This window comes from Ranitomeya variabilis, chromosome 7 (genome assembly GCF_051348905.1).
Source record: "Ranitomeya variabilis isolate aRanVar5 chromosome 7, aRanVar5.hap1, whole genome shotgun sequence".
Taxonomy (NCBI): Eukaryota; Metazoa; Chordata; class Amphibia; order Anura; family Dendrobatidae; genus Ranitomeya; species Ranitomeya variabilis.
In genome coordinates, this window is record NC_135238.1 from 226147638 (window position 1) to 226164618 (window position 16981).

At 37.0% G+C, this 16981-nt stretch overlaps 1 protein-coding gene across 5 annotated transcripts in view; it reads left to right on the forward strand.

Moving 5' to 3' along the window:
- The window catches only part of LRP1B (LDL receptor related protein 1B), a 1636337-nt gene that overhangs the window by 925862 nt on the left and 693494 nt on the right, over positions 1-16981 (forward strand). For all 5 annotated transcript variants that reach the window (XM_077273024.1, XM_077273022.1, XM_077273019.1 and 2 more), the window contains exon 18: positions 11868-11984. In XM_077273024.1, coding sequence (XP_077129139.1) covers positions 11868-11984 — 117 coding nt within the window. The remainder of the gene's footprint in view (positions 1-11867; positions 11985-16981) is intronic.

Genomic DNA, 16981 nt, shown 5'->3' on the forward strand with positions numbered 1-16981 from the left:
CAAAAATCTCACATGCGACCTTTCTTTGATTTATGGACCTTTTTCAATAAAAATATGTACAAAAAAACCCCCAAATAGTTAGATAGAAGGTGAATAGAGGCAGCATGGCTCCACATCCTATTTATAAGGAGCAGCTTTGAGAACATTTTCAAACTTTGGTCCAAGAAGCTTTGGAGTAATCATTGCATAGATATCTAATAGATTCTCCCAGTTGGATGTCAGAGGTACAAATCTGGAGGACTTCTTGATTTTTTTTAATGGCCTTTGGCTTATTCTCGATTTGATGGCAACTTGATGAGCGATTTATAGGAAGATCGATCTTGTGCAAGACTAGATAGGTCCACCATGGTCTTCTCCATCGTTATCTTGATAGTATCAAGCCATTGGGCTGCTGATCTTCCTCTTTGCCTTGTTCCTTCCTTTTCTCTGACCATGATGTCCTTCTGCAATGGTTTCTCTCTTCATATGATGTGTCTAAAGTAGGCAAGTCGTAGCTTGATGATCCTTGCTTCAAGTGACGTGTCTGGCTTGATTTGTTACAAGATTGATTAGTTTGTTCTTCTTGCCATCCATCATATTGTCAACATTCGTCTCCAGCACCAAATTTTGAAGGCATCAAAATGAGATGAGCCAATATGGAAATGTGGAATTGAAGTCTATTTTAATATTACAAAAATCCACATTTGTCAAACTGCACATTTTTTTTGTAATTCACTTACATGTGAATCCAGGAGGAAGGCAGCCACTGGCCACACTTTTTTCGAACCGTAAATGGTTATCAAAGGGATAAAAAATAAAAATAATAATTTTTTCTCAATTTACCGTGCACCTCTCTGGTCTTGTCTCTCTTCACCTTTATCCATTCAGTCCTCATTGCATCTTCTTATCACCACCGTTAATGCTGAACTACTCTGAAAATGGTTTTGAGCATGCGCACAAGGTAATGCCACCTGTTGTGACGTAATGACGTCTTAACCTTACATGCGTTAACTCGAAAATGATATATCAAAGGAAATGCTTAAAGGTGTCAGGGAAATCTGTAAAATTAGTAGTGAAATTAAAATAAGATGAATAAGTAAATATAGAGTAATAACCCTGCGATCAAAGTAGTGATAAGTGGATAGTCGGGAATTGGAAAAAATAAAGCGAGAACCACAGAAAAAACGACCAAAAAGTCTTGTATATTGTAATGTGATAAACACAATAATTTTTTAATTGAACAGGTACAATAACAGAAAAAACATTGAAGAAAATGTTACATTAAAATTACATACAAACAAGGACGCACTCAACAGAATAAAATACTGAATAGAATTGCCAGGGTAAATATGCACAACACAAAAAGTAAGGTAAGGTGGAAACCAAAGCTACAAAGCACAAAAATATGTGAACAAATGTGTGAAAATACAATAAAGTGTTAATGCAAAGAAGGAGAGAGAATCTAAATCACAATTAGTATAGGTACATGGTGAATATCCAAATGTAGGTCATTAGATTCAAAATAATGTGAAAAAAAAATAATCTGCATGGTGCAGCACCGAGTAAGGTGTGTATAAATGCACACTGAAATGATAATAATAAATTGTAAGATTAAGACCAAAGTAGAAGGTGACTTACAGTGGCAAAAAGGATCCCTGGCACCCGGATGGCGTTCTTCCCAACACATGTTTTGACACGCTGCCTTCGACAGGGGGATTGTACCTGTTCAATTAATTAATTATTGTGTTTTCACATTACAATATATGGGACTTATTGGCTGTTTTTTCTGTGGTTCTCGCTTTATGCGTTAACTCAGCACTCTCCCTGGCCTCATCAGAACCGGAAGTCCCCCGCCTAACGTGAACAGACCCAAAGATTCAGCTCTTATGGCAGTGATAAGATGTGGCGAGGACCAGACCAGTAATGGTGAGGAGCGAAGGGGTTGGAGAAGTGATGCTCTAGGGCAGTGTTCCCCAACTCCAGTCCTCAAGAGCCACCAACAGGTCATGTTTTCAGGATTTCCTTAGTATTGCACAGGTGATAATTGCATCACCTGGACAGGCAAGCATTCAATAACCTGTGCAATACTAAGGAGATCCTCAAAACATGGCCTGTTGGTGGCTCTTGAGGCCTGAAGTTGGGGAACACTGCTCTAGGGTCTAGGGAGATCCCAAAGCATAATAAGGGACGTTAAATTTGTAAATAATAACTTGTATACATGTGTTATGTCCTGAGGAAGAAGTCATCTGAACTTCGAAACACTTTGAATAAAACCACTATCATTCATTTTGGATACTTTTGGTTCCACACTTTATTTGGCAGTGCGGATTACAGCCACATATTTCCTATTTGATTGCATCTGGTACAGTCACTTGTTGACCCGTGGATCTGCTGCAGCTGATATTTCCACTAAGATCTATTCACCATGCTAATAGATCTATCAGATTAGTATAATCTGAATTTATTATTTTTTTACCAATCAGATAAGACCCTATGTGCAATGATCTCTCCTACAGTTTCCTCTTCATCTTCAACACTAGCTCTGACTCCAGAGTGAATAAGGTGGTGCCTGTTGACAGAAGCTGATGTCGCTGGCGACGTCTAGATAGAGATATTCACTAATCCAAGAAATCAGTAGTGTTAACAGGTCAAGGATTATGACTTAATATTGAAGAGTAGGGCCAAAGGGTTGTTTATGATTTACATAGCTGAACGATTTCATTGAGAGCCATGTAATGTCTTATTGTTTCTTTGGATCCTCTGTTGGAGAACAAAGTACCTGCTGCCGTGCTCACCTCCAGAGTGTAGCTGACCATCCTCTCACTCCTTATGCCTCCCTGGACCGGTGTGGGCAGGGAGTGTCTGTGTAAAACTATGCCAAGCTGGCGTTACCAGTTCCCAGGGGGTGCGGAACGTCATGCTGGTGAAAGTGGGGAGACCGCATTACGTGAGCCAACTGACATAATAGTGACATAAGGCTGGGTGGCGAGATGCAAGATCATCTCGATGACCTTCTCATGAAGTTGTTGCCAAAAAAGTAGGCTGGAGACCAAAAGTAGCAATGGGCAAAATCATTGCCTCCTAGACTTCTCTCATGACATAATTCAAGTCTACCCCCTATATTCACCTGTCTACAGTGAAGTTCAAACCAGTCCTTGGAAGCCAAATGGTGCAATTTATTTTTGGCCAGATCCTCAGTTATGACAATACCTTAATGGAAAACTGGAGCTTTCTTAGGGTAAGGACAGATGATTTGGAAAGTACTTTCGGAAAAGATCTATTTTTCAAATTGATTATTGCTGGCTGCACAGTTTTGCAAGTAATCTACATTTTTACGTGCAAAATTTGAAAACCAACTCTCAGCTGCATGAGACCATGCCCGTACAGTTTTCAGCTGTGAGCACCTGGCGCTCCTTGTCCTTACCCTTAAGGTTGGAAGCATGTAATGATTAAGCACCACTGTGCAGTCCCTTTTTCTATTTTCTGATATATATTGTGCACTTTCATGTGGACGTTGATCCTCATACAGAATGTCTGATATACAATATTACTTGAAATTGTGGCAAAGCCATTATTGCGGTGGAAAAATCAATAGCGCTGTGTACTAAATACGAGGTGCCTCCAAGAGCAAGAAAAAATAAAGTTAGATGGTGTTCTTGTTATGTTCCCTCTCTTAAATAATGATCACTCTCCATTTTCATTTTTCTTTTCCCCTGTTGACAATAATATCTGAAGATGGTTTGTATCACCAGCATGTGACCCTCTTACATGAGAGAGTGCCGCGCCTCAGAGAGGCTTTAAATGTTACTTACAGAACATTGAGTAATTTTCTAAAGAGCTGGTAATGTGAGAAAGTACTTAGTACCTTGTTATAGGATGAGCACTGATCAGTAAATCAGTGTAAGACCAAAATAATTCTCAGTTTGGATGACGTCGTCAAACCAAATCGGGATCAGAAAGGTCGGCCTTGAACTTTGGTAGTATTATTTTATTTTTCCTTTTGGATATATTGTTTTGAATTTATGGCTTTATTTTTGTCATCTACGCGGTCTACAAAGTGGATGGATGTCATCGTACATTAAGGCTTTGTGTGATGATAAATACTTAGCTCTTAAGAGATGTTATTCTTCATCTTTCTGTCTTATTGCTGTTCATTTTCAACCACTTTCCAAGTGAGTAATAGAAAACTGTTCATTCTTCACCATTTATAGATGTGTCCTTTTTTACCTTCTCTCATTGCTCAACATATCCAAAGATTTTAAGCTTTGAAAAACAGAAAACAAAAAAACAAGATTTGAGATAGTCTGTCGGAAGATATTTGCACATTCTGGTCCTGATTCATCAGGACTGATATTGCCCACATCAGTTTCGATAAAAGTAGATACTCCTAATTCATTAAGAGGCACGCGGCACATGAAATTTAGCTCTGCAGACAAGAATCAAAATTAATGGCCAACTCCAAAAATATAGAATTGCAATTTTATATTTCCAAAGCCCTTTATAGCATGGCAATCATCGAGCTTGTGACTTTCCATTAGTGGTAGATGCAAAAATAGCTCCTCTAAAAGGGAAAAAAAATGCCCTCTTTAAACCCTATTATTTTCTAACTTCTGGAGGAGACCTATGTTATGGGGAGCAATACTCTAAGAGAATACCCTCTACACCCCTACAATGAGAATTGGTAGTGTTTCATTTCTGTTTTGTTTCTTTATATATTTTATACTATAGATATATTTTTTTTCTAAGGAACCTTAGCTTTTCTGATTTACTCACACTTCATCACTTGTTCTTATGCTGCAACATCTGAATTTCCCATAGCTTTACTAGACTGATGTATGAGATCCAAAGCATTTTATCATAATTCAAGTTTAGTTTAGTTGAGACCGGAAAGAAGGGACTGGATAATAGAGACATTAAAATTTGACTTCTGTATGGCCAAAAACAGTACAAGCAAGTTGATCCCAATTTGTAAAAATGCCACAAAGTATTAAACTTAATACAAAATATCTAAAAAAAATAAAAAATAGCATAAACATAATAAAATGTGGTTTTCTGTTCAAACGATGGGAGTTATAAATTGAAATAAACCCCCAAAATATTGTGTCAACTCCATTTAATGCACGTTAGAACAAAGCTAACCCAACTATTACCAGTACAATAAAGTACTTGTTGACTAGCCAGAAAAGTTCAGAGCTGTTGGATTAATTAGTTTTATCGTTGGTAAGAAATTAATTACTTGCATCACAAACTGGTGACTCAGATGATAGTACATGCCTTAGAAGCTGAAATTTGTACTGAACAGGCAATTAGATGCAGAGAGCTCGTAAACTCTCATTAGTAGGACATTTTTACACTATATGGTTCAAAGATGAATTTCGAAAAGTTTGTTGACGTAAGTAGAGGTAAGACAAGGCTCATCGCATCTCATGTGAGGTCTGTCTCATTCCTGAGCTGCGCTAAATTACAGTGTAATGCAAGCAAACACCGGAGAAATCAAATTGTTCTTAATGCTTCCTTCTTTATAGAAAAAAAGCTAATGGAGCATAAACAGCAATAAACTAATAATTAAACAAGTCAGACTGCAAAATGTTTTTCACCTGTTCTCCTATGATTAATACGCTACTGAGTGCATTTCCCGGAGGTGTACTTGCTGGTTGATTGGTATGCTGTAGAAAAGGTTACAGGTGAAAGAGATTTTTTAAGAATATATTAACTTGCATTAATTGGGGTTAGTAAGATTTGAATTGTTTATAGAGCTACATTTTTACTTATGTTCCATGGTAAAGAAGTCTGGGATTAGAAAACGAAGATCGGCAGTATTTTTTTTTTACCTGAAATAGTGACACTTTTGTCAATAGGTAATATCTGATATTGCGATGTTCACTTAAAGAGAATCTGTGACCAGTTTTTTCATATATCAACTAAAACCATCACCTTATTCAGCGCCTGTGCTGCATTCTACAAATGCTCATAAAACAACCTGACTCCCCCTGTGTAGCCGCCAAAAACCTTTTTAAGTCCTCCTGCGCTGTATGGGCAGGTAAGACCAAGCTCTGTTTCAAAATGCCTTAGACTGATGGGAGGAGTGCTCGGTCAGAGAGAGTCTACTACAAATATCAAAAAGACCGACCAGCACCTTTAAGCAGACTAAGACAAGTGTAAACAGGTGCAAGCTGAGACAACCAAGTCAATAAAGCTAAGAAAAATCAGCTCCACTCTGATATGCAATAATATGCAAACACTGAATATATGTGCCTCTCCTGGGCTAAAAACCTATAGTTTTAAGGGCAGGTAGATTCCATCTCTAATTAAAGAGGCATATTAGGTTAGGGTCCCAACCAAGGGGTACGTCTTGTCCCTCGCTGTTGGGCTCTTACAAATTATCCAATCTGAGTTCTAAGTACCTTCATTTAACAGTTTATGGGTTGGGGTGACAGGTGTCAGACCTCCAATGATCTGATATTGATGACCTATCCAATGGATCGGTTATCAATATATTCTCTCCGGAGTCCGGACAACCCCCCTTTAAAATGAGGATTGGGATTTCAGTGCTGAAATATATACTATTTTTGCACATAGCATCATGTACCAGATACCAAATACAATGTAAACTAGATGTAACAGTCCAGTGTAATCAATTATTTTATCACTAAAGCATTTTCTGAATAGAAGCCAACTAATTGTTTATGTCGAATGTAAATAATTAGATTTTCTTGTTTCGTTAATGGAAACCCATGCCAAGAATTTCCATTATAAAATATGGATAAAACACCTTTCCATAATACTTTGTGCTTAAAACATTAAGTAGCTTGCACAATGCTAGTAAATTTAAGTGATCATTTGTAAACTGAAATTTTAATTTGATATTGTTTGAGCACAAAGCTTTCCAAAAACCCATAAAGTTCTTTGATTCACATGTAAAAAAGAACACATTAATCATCATATGGAGTTCTAAAAGCCTTGAAACTAAATAGATTTTTCTAAAAGGTATGATCAATTACATTTTGCTAATTATATTTTTCTCTTCTATTTCAACCAAGTCGCACATGGCATGACCATGGCTTTCATTACTATGAAAATTATTTGTTAATTTAAAATGTTTGAAAAAAAAGTTGAATAATATAATACATGGGGTCATGTATGAGGATTCAAAGGGTTTTAATTCAGCATAATAGAAGTAAATTCATTTATGATTTGCAAAATATTTCTGGTAAAGATGTAGCAATGTTCAGAATAACCTTAGAGAAGTGTCTACACAATTAGGTGCAGCAAGCAAAAATTTGTTGTGCCCTGATATATTGGTTTAGAACTGTTACATCTTTATGGAAGTATTTTTTTGATTTCCCTGATGATTAAAATTTGCACCATATACATTGCAAAAGGTTTGCACTTGTGCATCCATACTAGGTCTGTATGCCCTAATCCCATCATATGGACCTGTGGCTGCTGCAACCAATTTGCTGGCTGCAATGGTGACCTGCTTCTAGAGAATCAACCTTAAATCGAATTTCTTCAATTTCGACTATTCCCATGAAATGTAAATATTTTGTGATTTGGCTCACTAGGATCGCAAAAAAATGCGAGGTACTATTTCACACACCTCTGATGTCTCAAGGTATATATGGATGTGCTATACCTGAGGAGTCACTTAGGCTAGTTTCACACTAGCGTTTGTCCGTGCTGCGGAGGGATGCGGACTTCCTCCGTGAAGCTCTGCCCACTGCCGCGCCTCTTTGTTCAGCTCCGCCTACAGCTGCATGTGATGTGCACACCCTATCTTTAACATTGGGTACGCAGGTCATGCCGCTGTATGCGGATGCCACCGCATGCGTCGTTTTGACGGTGTGATGACCTGCGCCGAACGCAACATGTTGCATTTTTGTGCAGATGCCGCACGGTCAAAACGACACATGCGGCGGCATCAGCATACCCGGCCCGTAGGTGGAGCTGAACAAAGAGGCGTGGCAGTGGGCAGGGCTTCACAGAGGAAGTCCGCATCCCTCCTCAGCCTGGATAAACACTAGTGTGAAACTAGCCTAAGTGTGACTGTGAACAGATTAATCTGGGATGTATTGCAGTAACAGCAACTTAATAACAGCATTTTATTCTAAATGCTCTGCAAGCAAAGAAGGCAGTTTAATACCCCTCTGTCCTAATTTTTATTTTTTACTTAAACTAAAATCATAAAACCAAGATTTGTGTGTCACAGAAATTGTGCTTGGATTATGAGATGGACAAGCCAGGTTTTCTTTGTTACCTAAAAGAAAAATCTCAAGATTCCGGAAATATACAGGTACTTTTCACAAAATTAGAATATCATCAAAAAGGTGAATTTAGTTCAGTTCTTCAATACAAAAAGTGAATCTCATATATTATATAGAGTCATTACACACAGAGTGATCTATTTCACGTGTTTATTTCTGTTAATGTTGATGATTATGGCCTTCAGTCAATGAAAACTCAAAAGTCATTATCTTGGTAAATTAGAATACTTTATAACAGCAGCTTGAAAAATGATTTTAAAAGCTGAAATGTTGGCCTACTGAAATGTATGTTCAGTAAATGCACTCAATATCTGGTTGGGGCTCCTTTTGAATCATTTACTGCATCAATATGGTGTGACATGGAGGCGATCAGCCTGTGGCACTGCTGAGGGGTTATGGAAGCCCAGGTTGCTTTGATCGCAGCCTTCAGCTCGTCTGCATTGTTGGGTCTGGTGTCTGTCATCTTCCTCTTGACAATTCTCCATAGATTATCTATGGGGTTAAGGTCAGGCGAGTTTGCTGCCAATCAAGTACAGTGGTGCTCTTCTTTGTAAACCAGGTATTGGTACTTTTGGCAGTGTGGACATGTGCCAAGTCCTGCTGGAGAAATAAATTTCCATCTCCAAAAATGGAAATGTCAGCAGAGGGAAGCATGAAGTGCTCTAAAATTTCTTGGTAGATAGCTGGGCTGACTTTGGTCTTGATAAAACACAGTGGACCTACACCAGCAGATGACATAGCTCCCAAATGATCAATGATTGTGAAAATGTCACACTAGACCTCAAGCAGCTTGGATTGTGGCCTCTCCACTCTTCCTTCAGACTCTCGGACCTTGATTTCCAAATGAAATGCAAAATTTTCTTTCATCTGAAAAGAACACCTGTTGTGTGTGGTGGCTCTTGAAGCAATGACTCCAGCAGCAGTCCACTCCTTGTGAACCTCCCCCAAATTTTTGAATGGGTTTTTCTTAAAAATCCTTTCAAGGTTGAGGTTATCCCGGTTGCTTGTGCACCTTTTTCTACCACACTTTTCTACCTTCCACTCAACTTTCCTTTAATATGCTTGGATACAGCACTCTGTGAACAGCCAGCTTTTTAGCAATGACCTTTTGTGGCTTACCCTCCTTGTGGAGTACGTCAATGACTGTCTTCTGGACATCTGTCAAGTCAGCAGTCTTCCCCATGATTGTGGAGCCTACTGAGACAGACTAAGAGACCTTTTAAAATGCTTAGGAAGCCTTCACAGGTTGTTTTTGTTAATTTACTGAGATAATGACTTTTGGGTTTTCATTGGCTGTAAGCCGTAATCTTCAACATAAAGATAAATAAACACTTGAAATAGATCACTCTGTTTGTAAAGACTCTATATAATATAAGAATTTGTATTGAAGAACTGAAATAAATTATCTTTTTGGTGATATTCTAATTTTGTGAGAAGCACCTCTATTCTCAACTGTGTATCTCTTAAACTTTAAAAAAAATAGATATTTATTTTTTTCCATACTTTTTTATTGTTATTGTCTGATATTAATCTGTGTTTGCAATAAGAAGCTCAAATGGGTTCAGTAAAGTTCTAAAATATCGCAGAGTGTTATAGTGTTATACACATCTTTTCTGGGCAACTAGAAGCTTTGCAATATTGCATTCGATTCTGTGAGAAACCTTGGCAAAGTTGGGGAATTTGAATTTTCAAGATCAATGCAATTGCATTTTAAGGTGTGCATTCCAAGGATGCCTCAACAATTTTTTCGGAACTGGAGCTACAATGTCATAATAAGCGCTATATACTGATCTTCACGTCTCTCCAGTCAAACTTATCATCCATCTTTGTAAAACTTCGAAAGAAAACTTCAACACACAACTAAGCTTTATGTATTGACAGAAGTAGCACCACTTCCATTGTCTTCATCTTGACCTTTTGGTGTTGGCCGAAAAGTTTTAAGGTACCAGGAGGAGATGTGATGGCCTTAGCCATGGTATTTAGTTGCTGGCTCAGACTGCATAACTTATAAGTATGATTTAGACGGAGCAGCGATAGGTAGTTGACATCGAAAACTAACAATCTCCTGTTGTTACATTTCGCTATAAATCAGGAGATATTTGTATTGTTTCGCTGCCTTTTTTTTTACATAAAAAGTCTTAAAAGTTACCATCATTTTAATGCAGAAAGAATAATCAACCATCCCTTTAGGTTGTGCTGATTGCATATTTGTAAAAATCTCACTGGTATTAAGTATTCATTCTACGGCATTGTGAAGACAAGCAAAATGTTGATTTAAAGGTTAACCCCATTAGTCTTATGTTTCTTTAAAAGGTATAATAATTATAAAAACAAATGAAAAAAGTGTGGCCAGCTAGGATTTGCATAATTCTTTGACATTTAGGTAAACTTGGAAGCAGTACAATTTTGTTTCTTAATTTTTTGCCATTTACAGATATTAACAAGAGCACAGATTGTTTTAGTTTATTTTGCTTTTCGAGCCTATATGTTCAATTTTAAATAATAGCAAAATAAACACAAAAACTAATTTATAACATTATTGATTTGCAAATTCTTTTTTTTCTGCTTTCTAAAACATTAAATTAGCATTTAAGCAAATTACTAGAACTTAAAGCACTAACTTATCTAAATGAAACACTTAAAATTCAATTTGCATAAAAGCAAAACAAAACTGAAAAATACAAAAACATCCCAGAAGGCATCAAACATTAAAAGTTACAACCAATTTGCAAATATGTAGCAAGGTTTATTAAGACTTGATTTTTTTTAATGACAGTTTAAAGGGGTAATCCAGCTTAAAGGGTTTTCAAGGCTGAACATACATTTCTGCAGTCAGTCTGTGTGACTGCAGATTGCCAAAACCCTATTAGTGTGAATTATGCACACTGTGAGGATCTGCTTTTTTGCCTTCTGAATAGGTCATATTATTGGCAATCATGTGTTATATAATTTCTCATCCGCTCTCTCAACAGAACAATGAGAGATGCAGGAAAAGTAGGGGGAAGATCTGGATGGGACAAATGCGCATAAATAGGGCAGTACCGTAAGGAGCAAGATGGACTGAGGGTGATTGTAGTGCTCGCCTGTATGGGTTGTGTGATGACATGAGACCTATAAGAAGCCTGATGTGCCATGCTTTCAGCTCTAGCAGTGGCTGGAGGAGAATATTGTCCAGGTAACTGTTGGCAAAGTGGAGATTATCACTATGTGCGGTCTGCGCTAATGCACAGGTTGAGATTCCGTGAGCATAATCAAGGTTTTTACTGGACAAACAAAGTTGTTTTTACCTTGTAAAAGGCTCCAAAATGCGTTGGTAATAGAAAAACCTCTTCTGATCTCATCCTTTTTGTGAGCACAGCCCGCACCTTCATCATAGTCTCCTCTTTGCCAAGCAGAAAAAGTAGTGGCACAAGATCTCCAGGATGCAAATTGCATATAAACAGTCATGTGGTAACCGTTCCAGGAGGCAGCACCGAGTGGAATCCTGACAGTGTGCCTTGAAAATTGGTAAAAACAAGCTATCATCACCTAATAATCATCTTCCACAATACACAATGATCAATAACTGGTTATTTTGCATTTTAACATGTAAATTAGCATATTAATGTGTATTTTCTTCTACAGCACGGACTTGTCAAGCTCAACAGTTCTCTTGTACTAATGGACGCTGTATATCAAAATCATGGTTGTGTGACCAAGAGGATGACTGTGGGGACAGATCCGATGAGTCGGCATCTTGTGGTAAGGAGGACATTAATCTGTAAAATCTCATTTTCTTTCAGATATTCTAGATTTTTACATATGATTAAAGGGGTTGTGTGGGAATAGGGAAAAATAATATTTAGTAATCATTTTCTTGTTTTGTTTTCAAAATCAACATCTATCAGACATATGGCATATGCCATACTTTTCTAAACTGGAAATATCCCTTTGATTGTCAAATTATGCTTTCAAGAACCTGTAATATGTATTACTATATTGCAGATCTGATCTTTTACATACATAGAAATTCTGTATATAATGTACATGTATCATAATATGTATCTTAAACACCTATTAAACAAACATTCCCCTGCTATTCTCTTCATACACACATTCATCTTTTTAGATTTTCATTGCTTGCATAAGTCTCTGTTTTATGCTGTTTTTTTTCTTGCACAATCTATATATATATATATATATATATATATATATATATATATATATATACACACAAGAGTTGGCTTGCTTGTGATATATTATTTACTAGAGTCATGCAGATACTTCTAAATAAATAAATATAAACATAAAAAATATAAATATAAATAAAATAATATAAAATAAAAAAATACATAAAATAATATATATATATAATATATATATATATATATATATATATATATATATATATATATAAAATAAAATAAAAATAAAATAAAAATATAAATAAACATGTTCTTTGTAAATTGTATAATTAATTTTTCCTTTTTCTATTTTTTTAGTTTTTTTAATGTCTTTTCTTTTCTGTACCTCATTAAATGATTAACCCCCCATAAAAAAAAATCTCTATTCATTGGATAGGAGATAACTTACTGATTACTGAGCATCTGGCCACTGGGACTTCCAGCGACCCTGAGATCAGGGCAATGTTGCCCGTTTTGAATAAAGCAAAGCATGGTTAGACTCTGATTCATTCATTTTCTATGGAGCTACTGAATGCAGCGCTTGGCTATTTATGACAGTCGTCTATCCACTGAATAGAACAGGGGTTGAGAATTTACACACATCTGCACCACTCAGAATAGGGCTGCAGAACCCCGTTCCCAGGGGTTCCAGGACCTCGATTTTGAGATCACCGAGAGACCCTGTGAATAAACCTCCACCAATCAGCATATTATCTGACAGATACAGAATAATTTGTTTTTTGTGTAATAATTCTTTAAGGGATTATTATTTATTTTATTTAGTAATGAGCGATTCTGAGAAAATTCAAGTTTGCTGAAATAGGGCCAGGAAATTCTATTCACATTTAATTTATTCCACGAGAGTCAAATGTACATTATTAGGCTCTGGGAACTCTACAGACCCCAGAAAGTAAAAAGATATATGGCAAAAAAATAAAAACTCACTATGTTCTACAGCTCCGCTCTACTTGTCTTTATGGACCAGTCATTAGTGAAGTCTCCATTGGGCCATCTTAGGTGTTGTCCATCTCCGGGTCTTTTTGGCATTTTCTAGAATTTGTGTTCCTGCACTGAATAAGCAACATTATTATTATGATATGCTGCTCAGTCAGTTTAGGTGATGCCAATGTTAACGGGGTACGCAAAAATGCCAAAGATGGCTTAGCGAAGACTACATCAGTGACTGCACCAAGACCAAATAAGTATTTTAAACCCTTTCCTCATGTCCCATTGCAATCCAGCAGAATAGCATTTGGCTATCATTTTACAAAATTTGTGCAAATCAGATTGCAAAATGTTGTAGTCTAATTTGATTTAACTCAAAGTAATTCACACAATTTTACTATATGTATTCACACTAATAATTATTATCAGACTCCTAGGTATCAAGGATTGACTCCAAAGGGATCTCAGTCCCCAATATGGAACCTTAATACATTATCAAATGGAGGAGTCACTTTTGATTATGCTCCAGTCATTCTTGATCTTTGAGGTGAAAGGATCGAGTAACAAGGATCTAGACATCAGAATGGCTCCATAAACAGACACAATGGATTTCAATATCTAGAATAATTTGATGATTTCCCAAGACTAGATAAATATGCAAAGGATCCTACAATTGTCTTTACAAGAGTTTGAACATGTCTGATCCTTGTTCCTCTCTGATCTAATATGGCAGATGTATCTCATGCAGCCAACCAAGACCCTTCTGTCTACTGACAGGGGAGAGTCTGAAACAACTGTCTAGTCTACAGGTCAGTGTTTGGTTTGGCCATTGTGATCCAAGTAGTAATGTTTCTCCTTGCGGAGAGTGACATGTAAGCATCCTAAGTCATGTGACAAGGCTCGTTAAAGGGTCAATATTGACTTTTAGAATTGCTACTTCCAATAGGTGGAACTAGAGTTCTAGTCCTCCTCCTCTCTGAAGAGACTATTTGTGTTTGGCCTTTGTGAAATAGTTTAAATACTTCTGAATGAGAGTAAATTTACATAGTTTTTTCCCCATGGAGAATTACCTGTAAGTCTTGGAACACAAGCTGGATCTCGTAAATAAAATCTGAAACTTCCTTACTGGTTGGATACGTTTCTTTTCCCATTGGCCAACATACCACCATTTTTTGCCCCACAGTAACACAATTTAACATGAATGTGCGTGAAATAAAAATCATTTATTTTTCTTTATACTCATTCACTTTATTTTTACTTCTGTGGTTGATCACTTTGGAGTAACCCTGCACAAATTCATGCCTTTAAGGACACAGGTGTGTAAAATTTCAATCCTTCTGGAAAATGGGTGTAATGGAAAAATTAATAAGACATTGGAAAAGTGAAGGAATGACTGATTCCCAACCCCCCTCCACTCGGCTCCTCTCTCTATACTAGAATGTGTGTATGCAATATATAAATCATCTAAGTTGTTTTGCAATCTTCAATCAATGCCGGTTGCCAGGAAACCATTTGTTCTTTTCTACTTGGCTGCTCTCAATGAATCGAGATGCACAATGTTGAAGATGAAACGAGAGCACAAGAACTATTTGTAGACCAGTGTCTGAGCTTCAGAAGATGCTTTGGAGTCTTGTGAAAAAAGGAGCCAGCTAAGATGTCCTAATAATTAGTTTTTATGGTCTACACTCAGTGCGATGTGTCAAAAGGCAAACAAGAGGTTTTGCCCTTAATGTTCTCTTCTGGTGGATATGAGAATTAAGGTTCCTGGAAAATAAAAGCAAAGGACAAGTTAGCAATTTCTAATAAATATGGCTTATTGGTGTCATGACCAGAATGGAGCTCAATAAATATTGTCAACTAGGACTTGTGGAAGCACAACTAGATGGAGAGTCACACGAGGATGAGAAAGAGCAGATAGAAGAACGTAGCTTTAGACCATTGTTTCCCAACTCCAGTCCTCAAATCCCCCAACAGATCATGTTTTCAGGATTTTCTTAGTATTGCACAGTTTCTAATGTCTTGATGACATCTCTCACGTGTATAATACTGAGGAATTTCAGAAAACATGATCTGTTGGGGACCGTGAGGACTGGAGTAGCGCAAACACTGCTTTAGTCATTGAAAGATGGAAAACAACAACCTATCCAAAAATGTTAAAGCACCACTCCAGTAGTTTATTTTTGTTTTGCACTGGTGGAGTGGTGCTTTGAATGCAAGTATCCCTGCTTCCCTGTCTCATACTCACCTTCTGGCATTTTCATCTTTTTTTGCCGCCGCTCCCTTTGGTATACAGCTAAAAGTGACTTGCCGGCTGCTCCAGTGTTTCATGTAGCGGCGTGGAGGTCACTTTTCAATAAAAGTTCATGAAAGCCTCATTCTGGCTCTCATTCACTTGCTTGTGACATAGCTTCTGACTTTGAGCCAGTCAGAAGCTACTATCACAAGATGGCGCTGCAGGACTGGAGTGATTATGAAAAACGGTGAAGATACCAAAGGGTGAGTATATGACCGGGGGCAGTGGACTTACATTTAAAACATGAGTCTAATGCTTAAAAAAATCACTTGAGAGGTGCTTTAAACATACACTAAGGAATTGCAACTTCAATATCTGTAATTACTACAAATAGATGGAAAAATATTTAGAATTGAGAGTCCTCAGTGGTTGATACCTTTTATTGACTAACTGAAAAGATGGTAACAAATTGCAAGCTTTCGAGACTACTCAGGTCTCTTCATCAGGCATAGACAAAAAGAAATTCTGGAGAATCACATATTTATGCACAAAACATTACAGAAAAAAAACGAAAAAAAAACATGGATAAGACAGGTGACATGAAGCAGAATTACCATAAGTGATAAACAGTTATGTCCATAAATATTGGACCAGTTCTTAGATAAGGAGTGTTTTATTGTCCTCTGATTGGGGTCTGGTTCTGTTGTGATTACCCCACATGGTCTGAGGGGCAAATTCCTTATTTCCTTAGTTGATGTAAAAGATATAAATCCATGCGACACATTCATTCCTGCACTAAGACTGTAAAAGGTCATCATCAGTTTATATTCAAGATATATATCTTTCCTGTACAAATAGATGGAAACTGGAAGCTGCTAAGCCCATGGGCAAAAAGCAGTTGCCCAACCATCTTGTTCCTTTAAAACTATAGATGTTTTTCTATGCAATAGATTGGCCAATATGTCTCCTTTTATAAACCTAAAGTTTTAAAAGGGATTGTCTCATGTCCAGATGTATCACTCATTTCCATGACCAAATCAATAACAGGGCTACCATTAAACACTGCACTTCAGAGCCAGGTATGATTGCATTATCTGTGTTTTTCAATAGACCTGTTTTATGCAGGATTTTCATGTAAGTTGGACAGTCCATTTCAGGATGACATCAATTATAATTTTTTATTAAAATATTGGTTCCCATATAGACGATCTCAATTGACAATTTGAGACTAATTTTTTTAGATTTGTTTTTTAATTAATTATGATCCAGTTTTTTCATCTATGAACATTTACCAAAGGCAGCTCTCCACTAAGATGTTGCATAGACATCTGCCTGGGTCCACAAACTTTTTAGAAAGAAATCGATACAATGCAGAGAATCCCACAATATTTAACATT